General features: G+C 47.7%; 1 protein-coding gene across 3 annotated transcripts in view; it reads left to right on the top strand.

Annotated features, from left to right (window-relative positions):
- HRH2 (histamine receptor H2) overlaps positions 1-13,772 on the top strand; it is a 74,154-nt gene that overhangs the window by 46,638 nt on the left and 13,744 nt on the right. For 2 of the 3 annotated variants that reach the window (XM_044229250.1, XM_044229260.1), the window contains one exon: positions 5,051-7,963. The exons of the other annotated variant lie outside the window; for it this stretch is intronic. In XM_044229250.1, coding sequence (XP_044085185.1) covers positions 5,051-5,243 — 193 coding nt within the window. In that variant the 3' untranslated portion in view covers positions 5,244-7,963. Of the gene's footprint in view, positions 1-5,050; positions 7,964-13,772 lie in introns of those variants that run through there. 3 annotated transcript variants of the gene reach the window in all.

Raw genomic sequence — 13,772 nt, 5'->3', positions numbered from 1 at the left:
CTTATTAGTGTCTCATCCCAACTTACATTTGACAAGAATGGCAAACTAAGTAAAGGGGGAGGGCTCCACGCCACTAGACTTTATTATGTTAAATATGCATGCTAAAATTATTTTATAAGAGGCCAGAAATTCCACAAAGTGAGAAGGAAAGAGAATGAGGGGAGAAGGGGCAATTTAAAGCAAAGCAAGAAAAGATAGGAAAAGTTAGAAAAGGTGGGGCAAATATAAAACACAAAACCACACTGAAGAAATTAGTGAAAATTATCAGTAATCACAATACATGGTGTAAATGTAATAAACTATCCAAGTAAGAAAAACAAAGCTTGTCAGATTTTTTTTTTAAAGATTTTATTTATTTATTTGACAGAGAGAAATCACAAGTAGATGGAGAGGCAGGCAGAGAGAGAGAGAGGGAAGCAGTCTCCCCGCTGAGCAGAGAGCCCGATGCGGGACTCGATCCCAGGACCCTGAGATCATGACCTGAGCCGAAGGCAGCGGCCCAACCCACTGAGCCACCCAGGCGCCCCCTGTCAGATTTTTTTTAAACCAAAACAAATATTTTTAGAAGAAATAGACTTAAGGAAACAAAAATATTGAAAGTATAAGGAAAGTAAAGTACAATATGCTAGTCAAATATTAACCAAAGGAAATGTGGGTAGCTATATTAATATCAGACAAAGTGAATGTTAAACAAAACATTTTACTAAAGATAGAGATGGTCACAATATTTTGAAAAAAGACTCTATTTACTGGGATAATAATAATTCTAAACACATAGGTACATAATAAACTAGCCTCAAAAATACATAAAGTAAAATTGACAGAACTACAAAGAGAAATCAATCACAATCATCATAAATAAGCAATATTAAGAGTTTAGAAAGGATATTGTTTTAGATGTTACAGAGATTAGGAAAGGGAATATGAATGCTATAATCAATTCTATGCCCCAAACAAGGGAAAACTCAGATAAGGGGGAAATTTTCTAGCAGAACAGAACTTGCCAAAACTGACTTGCAATGAGATAGAAAACTGGAATGGTCCTGTAACCATTAAAAACAAATAAAGTGACTGAAACACCAGTATGACATGGTTTTGCAAAGGATTTCTACCAAATACTCTAGGAATAGATCATTCCAATTCTGCTCAAACTCTATCAGGGTTTTGATGAGGCCATTATTATGTAAATTCAAAAACAAGTATGAGAAGGGAAATGGTTAAAAAAATGGAAAACAACTCAGATGTCTATCAACAGGTGAATGGATAAATAAATTGGAGTATTTTCACATAATAGAATACAGCAGTGAAAATGAACTATAGGAACATGAACAATTTAATCTCAAAAATAGAGTGTTCAACAGCAATAAAAGGTAGCTAGAGAAAAAAAATCATAAAACATGATTTCATTTATATAAAAGGAAATCTGAATTTTAAATACTTTCGATTTATAGTTTTAATCCTTCTTTGGATTTTTCTGGGTTGTTTGTTTGTTTGTTTTTTACAAGTGGTGAATTTTTTTTAAATTCCAGAGTAAATTATATAAATTAGTGCTTATTACCTAGGTGAAAATGATTGAGATGTATGTTGAGAGATTATGTATCCCAAAGCCCACTAACTGCATTAAGTAATCAAAATTTTAGTATCTGAAACTGTGTATTAACTGATAAATAAGCCAATATTTTTCTCTTTTTTCTTTAAGATTTATTTATTTATTTTGGAGAGAGCATGCGGGACTGTGCTTGAGTGGGAGGATGGGCAGAGGCAGAGAGAATCCTCAAGCGGACTCCCCTCTGAGTGCAGAGCCTGTCTGGGGTCCGGACTGGATCCCAGGACCCTGAGATCAGGACCTGAGCCCAAACCAAGAGTCAGACACTTAACTGAGTGAGCCTCCCAGGTGCCCCACTAAGCCACTATTTTTCAAACCTTTATATGCACTCAAAATGTCAAATAAGTGGTGAGCCCTTCCAGTCATGTTAACCTTGTGTTTGCAGTTATAAAATATTGTAAAAGTTGTTTTGTTTACAGGTATAAAGTGTTGAAGAGGGTTGTTACCGTCATAAAGTATAGCCAGTTGGTTGTGTTTACAAACTGTCATAGAAGGTTGTTTTGCTGACTATATTATTACCAGAAATAGTCTACCTCAAATAATACTCTGTGTTGGTATATTAGACAAAAATATTTTTTTTTCTTTTTAAAGAGAGAGAGAGAGAGAGAGAGAGCCTGAGCAGTGTGGGAGGGGCAGAGGGAGAAGGAGAGAGAGAGAATCCCAAGACTGAAATCACGACCCTGAGATCATGACGTGAGCAGAAACCAAGAGTCAGATGCTTAACCCACCACACCACCCAGGCGCCCCTGGGCAAAAGTCTTTTGGTCGCAAGTGGTAGTACTTCAGTAGGAGAACCACTGACTGCCTTATTTCATGGGCTCCCAGTTTCTCTGTCTCATAAGAAAGGTGCAGCAGTCACGGGAGGAACCCTCTTTCTCCCTGGCTGTGTTCTGAACTCACCCCTCAAGCAGTCGCAGGTGCCACATGGAGAGGCATCTGGGAGGTGGGGCCCGATGATCGCCCTCCCACCCGGACCACATGCTGTGGGGAGTCGATGTTTGCCAAAGGAAGGCATGTGAGGCAGAGAAAAGATTCATCTCGAGACAATTGTCATCCATGAACAGCCTTATTCCAGACAGACCATCCAGATTTAGCCCCAATTTAGAAAATGCCAATGCTGCTGAATCAATCGTTATTTTATAAAAAGAATGAAGCTATAATTTGCCACCCCCCTCTCTGCCAGTAAATAAATAAGTAAATAAAGTATAGGCAGAACAACCCAGTAGGCTGTTTCGATACCTAAGTACTTGCTGGGACAAATCAGGTACTGGTAAATTCTGTCTCTTAACCTGAAAGGTGTTATCCATTTTAGTATTCTTTAAGAGTCTTTAAACCATGCACATTTGTTTTTTTATATAGTCTTTTGGGATGTATGATGTACTTCATTTAAAAATACTTAATGACCGATCCAACATGTAACAAAGATATGCCTGAGAAGAGGAGTTATTTGAGATGTTTATCTTCTTTGTTTTGTTCATCTGTCTGTCCCAAAATTTTTACAAGGAGCATGTGATATTTCCATAGTAATATTATTTTAAGGGATCTGTGAGCTCTTTAGAAGGGAGCCGGTTATTTCCTAGCCAAAGCTAGCTTTTCTTTGGTAATTTCAGGGAAAGTCGCTTGAACAGAGCTGCGTCTGGAATGTTAATCCAAGGGTAGATAACCTTGCTGCTAGCACGAAGGATGGGGCCTCTGACGTGCCAGGGGTGTAACCTTGAGGTCCAGGTGAGGGCCTGTGTTCCGGGGAAGGAAGGGCTGGCCATACCTCCAGGGAGTGCTTGGGCCACTGGCGGCCTTCAGCAGTGGCCAGGCTGGAGCCTACCTATGCACTGAGGGGATCTGGGGTGTCGGGGGCAGCTGTCATCTGTATCTTACAAAGTCAGGCATCCCAATCCAAAACCCCTATCCATCTATCTAACAGATGCCAAAGGGAAGCTCGATGCTCTTCCCTCTCTCTATGTAGAAGGGAGGAGGAGCAGGGAGATAGATTCCTCTGGCAGCCAGATGACCTTCACAGGTGATTGTGGGAGCTGAGGCCAGGTGTGATCTTCATGGACATCCTAGGAAGCGCAATGTCTCAGGATCAAACAGTGGCTGGCTCCCAGCTTGAAACTGACGAGGAAATCTACCACTCCAGCCTAGGCAGGGAAGCCAGAAAGGAGGTAGCCGTCCTGGCTTTAGACAGAGCTGAAGCCAGATTTTTGTCTTAGGATGGCAGAGACCCCAGAAACAGTCTCTAGGGACACCACGCAGTACTCAGCTTCTCCTGAGTTTGAGCTAAGTGGAAGCTGGGATGTGTCGGGGACTCAGAATGACACTCCCCAAACCACGGTCGCTTGTGCATTCCCTTCCCCATCCAGTCCAGTCCATAGTCTTGTCCCACCTATATTATATGCTCTTAAATCTCTACACCAACTTGCTGTTTTCACTAAAATATATGAGGAAACTTTATACTGTCACTATAAATGGAAACAGTATCATTGGTGGAAAACAGAAAGAGCTCATGAGCTTAGATACAATCACACGAAACAATGTCATCAAAGTTGGACCAGGCCCAGTTGCCTGCTTACACCTCTGAGCCTGCCTCCTGTTCTCTGTTCTAAAGGGAGATCTGCAGGTGTTGGGTGCGGAAGACACAGGAGCGCCACACTGAGCCTTTCCTTCTGACTTGAAATAAAGATGGATAAAGGAATTCTTACTCGCTGAAAGCAGCTAAAGAGAAAAGTGGGTCTGCTATCTGTACCTTAGCAGGCAATAGCTCCTAAAAATGTCTGCCAAATAGCCTGTTTAAAAACTTTCCCACCAAGCTTTTGGCTAACTCAGTGTTCAAGATCTATTGTTTGATCAGGTTGACTCCGTGGACATTAACTGAGTAACTATTATCTGCCAGCTGTAATTACCTGAGGGCTAGTGCCTTGCCTTTGGGGAGCACACATTCTAATGGAGACGGATGTGCTCACAACTGATTGTAAGGCAAGGCTGAGTAAATCTGGGCGTCTTTTCTCAGCCTCCCTTCAAGCCATGCAAGGCCTGCTGCCGATGTTCGGGAATCATTTCACTAAGAGTGAGAAACAGCAAACTCTAATTGGGTTCCTGGTGTGAGCCAGGCAAGGTGTGGCATACTTTCGTACATATCTTATAACACTTAGTCCTTCCAAGAATTGGAAAGGTGGTTGTTTTTTCCCCCACCTAGGGTTGGGAGGAGTTAAGGGGCGCACGGCATGTTGGAAGCAGGCGTGATATCTGAGAGCAGGTCTCCTGAATGCATCCCTCGATGTCCTTGCGGCACGTGGGCTGCCCTGGTGGCCAAGGAAGGGTTCCCCCACCCCACCCCACCCTTCCCCAGGCTGGCTCAGAGGAAGCAAAGGCCAGAGGGTGGGCCCTGGGCCCACTGGCCTTGCTCCATGGTCCTGTCAGCCCTGACCTATGCTTGTGTCTCCTCAGGAAGCCCGCGCTCTCCAGTACGCTGTGCTCCGGCAACCTTCTAAGCTGCTGCAAGAGTCTGTGGGGGCGTAGGTTCCTCCAGAGACACATGAGAGGCCCCTCAGAGGAGCAGCCAGGAGAGACGCTGTCCAAAGAGCCACTGAGGACACCACCCCAGGAAGCGGGGAGGACTCTGCCCTCCGAGGCTGTGTAGACCCAGCCCAGGACACACAAGATACTGCTTCTGGTCACCAAGATTGGACTCCTGGAGCCATTAAGGACCCAGAAACCCCCAGAGCCACCAAGGAGGCACCCTAGCCTGAGTCTAGGGACTCCTGGAGCACACAGCAGGGTGCTGGTGTCCTCAGGTCTATGCAGAGCAGCTCGGCCGGTGCTCAGCATTCCCAGCAGATGTTCAGAACTCTCCTGGGCATGGGTCCGCTGAATCCCATGGGTTCAAAGCTCACGTTGGGGCTGGCCCCAAGTCTCGAGCCAAGATGGCTGGTATGGGGGGGATGTGTGCACAGGTGTGTGCGTGGATTTGGCCATGCAGGAACACGCAGGCCCTCTGAGCGCAGCAGGGGTGTCACCATAAAGAGTTAGCCTGTCACTCCCTCACAGGTTCTATGGGATGAAGGAAAGGCAAGGGAAAGGAAGAGAAGGGAAGAAAAGAAAGGAAATTTGCCTTCACTGAGCACCTGCCGTGTGCTAAGCACTTCAACTGCAGGAGCTCACGTAATCCTTTGAACCTGTGGCAAGAATCACCAACCTACTTTACAGAGGTAGAAACTGAGTGTCCAGGAAGACTGGGGTCCACCCCAGGTTGAGTTCAGCTAACACGCATGCCTGGCTCCTCGGAGGCCCTCAAAAGATAGTTGTTGAAGGAACAAAGGAATGGGAGCGTGGGCAAAAAGCCAGGCCTCAAGCCCGCATCCTTGACCTGACATTGCACTGCTGCTGAGGAGAGAGCAAGGTGTTGGCTTGACTCAGCCCACCCTTCTCTTAGCGGGGCTCCGACCTGGGGCCTGAGGGGTCCCTTCATGCTGCAGCACTGGCCCTCTCTGGTGCTTTCCATCAACAAGAAGGGGTGTGGAGCAGAGCCAACAGCAGGGGCAGGTTTGGGGGGGGGCAGGTAGTGAGTCAGAGGGAGAGCTTGCATTGGGGGGTGGGGAGTTGACCACCCAGTGTCCTCTGCTGGATGTGTGACCTTGGGTGGATCAGTAGTGATCTCTCTGAGCAGCTCTTGACTCCCACCCAAGAGGGTAAGATCCCCTTTGCTATTCACAGGGTTGTTGAAGAGACCCAAGGCGATGGGGGTGGTGCCACCCAGAGGAACGGGGTGTGCTTGGACTCTCCCCGATAACCACGGCCCCTCCCCGAGCCCACTCCTCCCTTGGTTCCACGAACCCCCGGTGGTGTCCCCCTTTGTGCGCACCCAGGCCTTCTGGGCCAGCTGGCGGCTGTCCTCTCTCCCGCTGTCCGGTGTGCCTGTCCCACGAGCCTTCTCTTCTCACTCTTCTCATTCACTTCTGTCCCACTGTGGCCTCGTGTGTACCCTCGTAACCGAAGTCACCAGGAGATTTACCTGTGACGAAATAACTCACAGGTTTGTGCCCGGAGCCCAGGCTTCCCCTGGGAACTTTCCACGCCCAGCCGCATGCCCGACCCCTCTGCCTGGTGTTTCGAAGGCGCCTCTCTTCCAGCCTGTCCGCAACCACACTCTGACCTTCTCCCTACACTTGTTCCTCTGCCAGCTTCCCTGTCTCACACAGAAGGCTGCCGCCGGCTTTGCAGCCTGAGGGTCAGCTCCTCATGGTCCATTTTCTCGCGTCCCAGCTGCACAGGTCCCAACTGGCTGCTTGATTCTCTCTTCCTGCCCTGTCCACACTCAGCCCCACTGCCATCCCTTGGTCAGGACAACTGAGATAGCTTCCTGACAGCTCTCCGCGTTCCCCACTGGCCTCTGCCCAGCCCACCCCCCACCCCCACCCAACAGCCACAGCAGGCTAAGCAAAATGCTGCTGTGGTCACATGTGGCATGCAGGTGACCACCTTTCTCCTGGGCCACCAGCTCTGCGTGCTCAGGCCTCACGTGGCCCTCCGGCCTCCTCCAGCCACACTGCCCTCTGTCTCTCTGCCCTGATCCTCCTGGCTTCTCCTTTCTGTTTGTTTATCCTCCTGCTCCTACCCAATGTAGGGCCATGCACAGAGCTGTTTCCATGACGTGGAATGCTTTTCCCACCCATCTGGCCATGAGAGCTTAACTGAAATACCACTTCTTAAGGAAGTCTTCCTTGACCCACCCCATTAGGTCAGGCCTCCCCCGCCCCGACACACACACACACCACAACGGGCCTCAGAAGCCACTGTGTGTTTGTGATTTACAGTCATCTGTGTGGTTCCCTCCCCTTTGTCTGTCTCCCCTACTCAGGAGGCCATGGGCCTTACCTATTTCTGCTGACCTTTGTATATCCAGCCCCTAGAAGGGTGTTTGGCACATAGCAAGGGCTTTAAGCAAGGGCTTTGGCAGTTTATCTGCCAAAACACCTGAAGGCATGATTTGCCCCATGACCCTCAGAGGTGCTCAATCTCTTGGCTGGGTTCCTTCTAGAAGCCCCAGAATCCCTTCCCTGAGGCAGGTGGGTCTCTAAGTCACAGCCAAGGAATTGGAGGCTTAAGATGTGGTCTGGCTAGTGGCAGCCTCATCTGGTTGGGGCTCCGGCCCAGCGTGTGCCCACGAACCTTGCCCCCGGCATGGCAGGGGCCTCCTTTACGTCTGGGCTGAGCTTCCCCCACCCTTCTGGAGGTTCTGTGGAGCCTCTGCTGGCTGCAGAAGTGGGGTACATGCTGTCTAGAGGAGGGCAGCTTCTGCTGTGGGCCCCCAAACCCATGTTCTGCGTTACCATCATGTTCCAATAAAGCGATCAAAACAGATGCTGCCTTGCAGTTTTATTTTTTCACTTCCTGGTGAGGAACACTCCCCAAACTTCATCACATGGTGTGTCTTGATTTAGAAATGGAGTTATGGTAAAAGACTGGAGTAAAGGCCAACTCGGCAATTGCCTTAAAAAGTCAAGGAGCTCTCAAAGGGACTGGAGAAACCCCACACCGGCAACGAAGGACGAGTTGTCAGAAGCATCAGGCCCTTGTCCCGCTGGCCCCGCGGGCCAGGTACATGGTGGACTCTCGGTGCGGGTTTGCAGAAGGCCATGCTTCCGCAGTCATCAGCTGCACAGATGCCTGTGTTCGGGAAGAGGAAAAGATAGCTTTCAAATGGAAAACTTGGCGGTTGAGGGAGTCTGCAGCCTGGTAGATGGTTGAGGAGCAAGTAAGAGGCCACCAGACCAAGAAGAGGTTCATGGATTTGGGGCCAGGAAGGAATCCCAAAGTCACCAATGAAAGGGTTTGAAAGTTGAAGAGAGGGAGCTGGCCAGATTCAAGATCAGCAGTGACAGTGTCCCCTCGGAGGGAAGGGAGGAGACCAGAGGAGGCCGCAGAGTCCTGAACTTTGGGCCTTGCAGCAAATACAAAAAGGCATACCTCAATGACAGAGAAGTGATTATGAGTTATCTCAGTCAAAGCTTATAGGAACTGACTGGCTCAAAGTGGATTTTTTTTTTTTTGAAGACTTTATTTATTTATTTGAGAGAGAAGATGAGCAGGGTGAAGGGCAGAGGGGGAAGCAGGCTCCCTGCGGATCAGGGAACCCGATGTGGGACTTGACCCCAGGACCCTGAGATCATGACCTGAGCCAAAGGCAGATGCTTAACCAACTGAGTCAACCAGGGGCCCCTCAAAGTGATAGGGGTTTTTTTCAGGGAAGAAAGGACAAAGCTGTGTTAAGGGAGGCTTGGGAAAGTTGAGAGTAGCTGATGGAGTCTATAGCTGGTATTAAGCAGGTCTGTGTGGATGGGAGAAAATGATAGTCTTTATTCAGTGTCCCCTGAACTATAGCAATGGGGGGTGATGAATAGTGGGGTGCTATATAGGCAACCAGCCAGGGCTGGAACCTGGGAATCACAATTTCTAAAATCCTATTCTAACAGGTGTAGAGTCCACCAATAGGAAGCCAAAGAGGAGCAAAGCCATTATTGCTAACTAGACAAATGGGGGAGGAGGGAAAGGAAACCAGGGAGTCCAGAAGGGCTTACCTCAGAGAGTGAGAGCAGGCCCCCAAGGCAGCTGCCTTGGGAGCATGGAAGAGTCTTCATGAGGAGGGCCTAACGTGATGAGGTCTGTGTTCTGGAAAGTTCATTCAGACTCTAGTTTGGAAAATTCAGGAATGAGAAGGTCTGTTACAGAGTGGTCATTCATTCTCCAGGTGAGGGAGCAGCCCCACTGCTGGGGAGGGTGGGCTGTAGGATTTTATTAGGATCTATCTCAGGCTCTACAGCAGACCCTGGGCTCCATGCTGGGAACTCAGAGGAGCGGACCCCTCCTCCCCCTTCAGAGATTCTGGCATGGACCTGAAATTACCAGGGAATCATGGAAAGAATGGAACATGGGGCCAGCACTGGGGTGGCCGAGGCCTGACGGAAGGTGCAGGGTGCGGAGCGTGGGAGGACATTGCCATGGCAACCATGACCTTCTGAAGGGAAACGTCCCTGGGGCGTGCTGGGGCCTTGCTGAAACTTAGAAGTGTGGAGGGTGGGTGGGAGCACTCAGAAGCCCGGACTGAGGGAATCCATTTGGAATCCCATCTCAGCCTAGCAGCCAGCAATTCACTTCGCTGACCCAACTCCATCTGGAGCTTTGAGGGCCAATTTATCGTCTTCACTGTCCAGTTGAGGGATCTCTTTCCAGGCCACCCAAGCAGGAACTGACAGCCAAAGACACAGACCTCTCAGGATTCCAAGCATTCCAGTGACAATTCAGGAGACTTAAATGGTCACTAACAGCCTAGAGGGTGACTGGGAGAAAGTCTCCCACACCCAGCCAGCAGCAACAAGGCATTCATAATTTATTGTTTTTTGGAGATCTTTGCAGGTGTTGGTATCATGTTCCCGATCTCCCCACTCGGGATCACAGAACACAACATGGCTTCTCTCATGTACTGAGACGGCACTGGGCTAGGCCGAGCACTGGCCCAGCTGGGCCAAAGCCCTCACTTGCGGGGGCCTTGCCAGGGCTCTATCTAGGTGTCCAGTAGTCCTGACAGGATGCCCAAGGAAATACAGCCCCAGAGGGACCTGCAGCCTAGGCTACATGCCTCCCAGTTGACCCCATCTTTTGCTTTCAGCTGACATTTATATGAGCCCCTTCCTGTGACCAGACATGATGTCAGCCCCTCCACAGACACGAGCTCATTTCTTCCACCAGTCAGCCCTGGCAGGTAGAGGTTCACATCCCCACCAACTGGGGCCTGAAGAGGGTCACAAAGTGCCCAGAGTTAAAAGCCTAAGTATGTGACACAGCTGAGGTTCTAATCCAGACCTGCTTCTTTTCAAAATCGTGACATTACAGAGAAAGCTGGAGTCCTTCTGACCACCCCTTCCCATCCTTTCCCCTAGAAATTCCCCCTGAGGCCACCACTGCTACCCAGTTGGCTGTGTGGTGTTCTGGTCAGTTTTGTTTGCTTCTCAACACAAATGTTATACTCTATGTACTGAACTCAGCAATGTGTCTTCAAGGTTCAACCCCATTAACCCATAAAGGGCTCCTTCATTATTGCTAACCATCAGAGGATGTGCCGTGCAGTCTCCCGAGCCAGGAACATTTGAGCCATTTCTAATTTTTAGCTGTTTAAACAAGACTACGTTGATCGTCTGACAATACTTCCTTGTGCAGATATGCAAGTGGGTTTTGGTGGCCGTGGCGTGTGAATGTGTTTAGTGTACCAACAAGTGTAATTCTGGAACTGGAGTGTACCTGTTGCCCAGTAGCCTTGTAGAGAGGCACAGATCCTCCAGGCTCTCAGCAGCAACCCTGGGGGTGAAGGATCTGGCTCCCTACAGCCCCACCATCCCTTCTGTGTCTTTTCTATCATGCACTGTGGCTTCTTTTTTCCCCTAGAGGTTAGAATATTCTCCCCAAGAGATGTCCTACCTCTAGTGAGTACAGGACAGGACTTTTAACTAGAAGAAATTCTCAGAACGTTCCTTGGGTTCACCCCAGGCTTTCCATGAGCTCTACGAAGCCTTGCCTTCCTCCTGTGGGTCTCCATGGAAGAAGCCAACCTGTCCAAGTCACACAGCTCATGAGAGACTGGATTCGATCATGATGGCCACAGTAATAGTGCATAACAAGCATGCCCAAACTCTCTCAGAAAATGATAGTAAACATTTATTTAGCTCATGAATCTGCAGGCTGGCTAACCCAGGATGGGCTCTGCAGGGTGGCATAGCTTTGTTCCACATGCCTCCCATCCTCCATCATCTCTTGGGACCAGCAGGCCCACCTAGGCATGTTCTTGTCGTGGAAAAGGCAGGGACACACAAGACTGTAAGCCCAGCGTTACAAGGACATTTCAAGTTCCTGAGCATCTTGCCCACAAGCACATTAGCCAAAGCGAGTCCCACAGCCAAGTCATGGGTAGAGAGAGTAAATCTACTCCTCCAATGGATTGGAGATCAAACCAAACTTGTCCAGATATCAAGGGATCAGGACACCCCAGGTGTCATTTTGGTTATACAGGGGTAACAAAATCTACCTTACAGGTTGAGGTTTAAGATTAAGGATTAAGGGGCACCTGGGTGGCTCAGTGAGTTAAAGCCTCTGCCTTCGGCTCAGGTCATGATCCCAGGGTCCTGGGATAGAGTCCCACATCGGGCTCTCTGCCTGGCGGGGAGCCTGCTTCCTCCTCTCTCTCTCTGCCTCCCTCTCTGCCTACTTGTGAACTCTGTCTGTCCAATAAATAAATAAAATCTTTAAAAAAAAAAGATTAAGGTTTAAGGTTTAAGAATTAAGGGGCATGATCAAAAAAGGCATCTGATGAATACATAGAGACAACAATTATTTGAGTGAATTTTCCTCATGGTTACATCCTCAGAAAATGGCCCTCTCACAAATGCCTCACACAACCTGATAGGTTTTTCCAATGTGAAGATCACGTCTCGCACGGCATAAAATGCTAAACACTGGGTGGGTCTAAGCAGGTGTTTCCAACAGTCTGAAACAGTTTCGACTCATATTACAAATGAGAAGAGGAGGAGATGTATCTTCTCCATTTTCGGAGCTTACGTCTCCCTTGAAACATGACACTCCAGATAGACTCAGCCCAAGGTAAACTGTGGTTTGAGCCAGCCAGCCAGAGCAGGAGCCCTGAAACAACATGAAGGTAACCACAAATATGTTAACTCAAGTTTCCACAGCCATTCTTCCATCGTAGCTGGCAAATCGTGCATTGACCCCAAACTTCCAACAAAGTAAATGACTCTCCGTTGTGGAATTTTGAAAAATACATTGCTGCACTGATCCTTCTCTGGATTTTTTTTTTTATTATTATTAAGGTATAATTCACAGAACATCAAGTCATCCTTTAAAGTACACAATTTTTAGTATATCCACCAGGTCACGCAACCATCACCACTGTCTGATTCCAGAACATTTCCATCATCCCAGAAAGAAACTTCATACCCATTGGCAATCACTCCCCCGGCCCCTGACAACAGCCAGTCTCCTTTTTGTCTCTATGGATTTGACTATTGTGGACATTTTGCTCTATACACATGCCTTCAGAGCAAGCTTGTCGTCCACGGCGACAGCTGCTGAAATTCCAAAACCCAGTCGTTCCTGCTGCTTACCAATAAATTAAAAAAAAAGTATTATCTAAAATTAAAACTCTTTACTATGCCTCCCACTAGTTATTTGATTTGGATCCTCCCAAAGGCAGCCTAAGAAAGGAAAAATAACCACCAAAAAAAAGAAACACAGAAAATGTTTTGCTGAGTATTTTCAGAACTGAATCGCTGGAACCAGAGACGTGAATGCGTGACTTTCTTTCTGTATCTAGTTTTTGTTACAGAAAAATCAGTTTTCCCTTGGTTCTACTGAGTAAGCGTTGAACAGAAATTGAGAGACAGAGACCTGGGGGGCTGCCAAACTGTTTATCTGCTCAGGGACCCACACATCTACATCCAGCCTTGACCCCAACAAGGACTTGCCCCCCCAAAACCCTTGTCTGTTCTTAAGTAAATTTATCCAAGACTTGGAAATAGGGCTATGGTGATGGCATGTCCTCTGAGCGTCACATGGGAGTATAGCCAGCAGGCCCGACCAGTGTTACATGGTTCTCTAGAGGAAAGTACTTTTTTTTTTTTTTTTTTTTTTAACTATCTATAATAATAAACAGATTGGGGACCGGACTCTGCAATTACATGTTAATTTGTACAAGATTGATAAGTTGCAGATGATTTTCTTATGGTTCAGTAGAAATGCTAATGATTTCTGTTCAGTGGAAAAGATATTGTCAAAGGTTACAGTTTATTGTCCTGTAGGACACTGACCAGTTTTATTTCTTGACAGTCTCATTTCAAGATTCTTCCTTTCCAGATGTATAGCTGCCTCCAGATCCTTCCTTGAGCCAGATCTACCATCTTTCTTGTTCCCCCACGAACAGGCTCAATTAAACTCCACCACCTGTTGACTATACCTTTGTACAAGTTATGTTTTTAAGCTTTTGAAAATCACACTTTGATAAAAATCTTGTTTTTCTAACCACGGCAGTGGGCAGGGGTGCCCCCTGCTGGCAGGGTTACTCTATCTTTTAGACACTTAACTACATGCTTTTTCATAGACTTCCCTA

This window comes from Neovison vison, chromosome 1 (assembly GCF_020171115.1).
Source record: "Neovison vison isolate M4711 chromosome 1, ASM_NN_V1, whole genome shotgun sequence".
NCBI lineage: Eukaryota > Metazoa > Chordata > Mammalia > Carnivora > Mustelidae > Neogale > Neogale vison.
The sequence above is the reverse complement of the archived record's forward strand: the minus strand, read 5'-3'. Positions and strand labels throughout refer to the sequence as shown.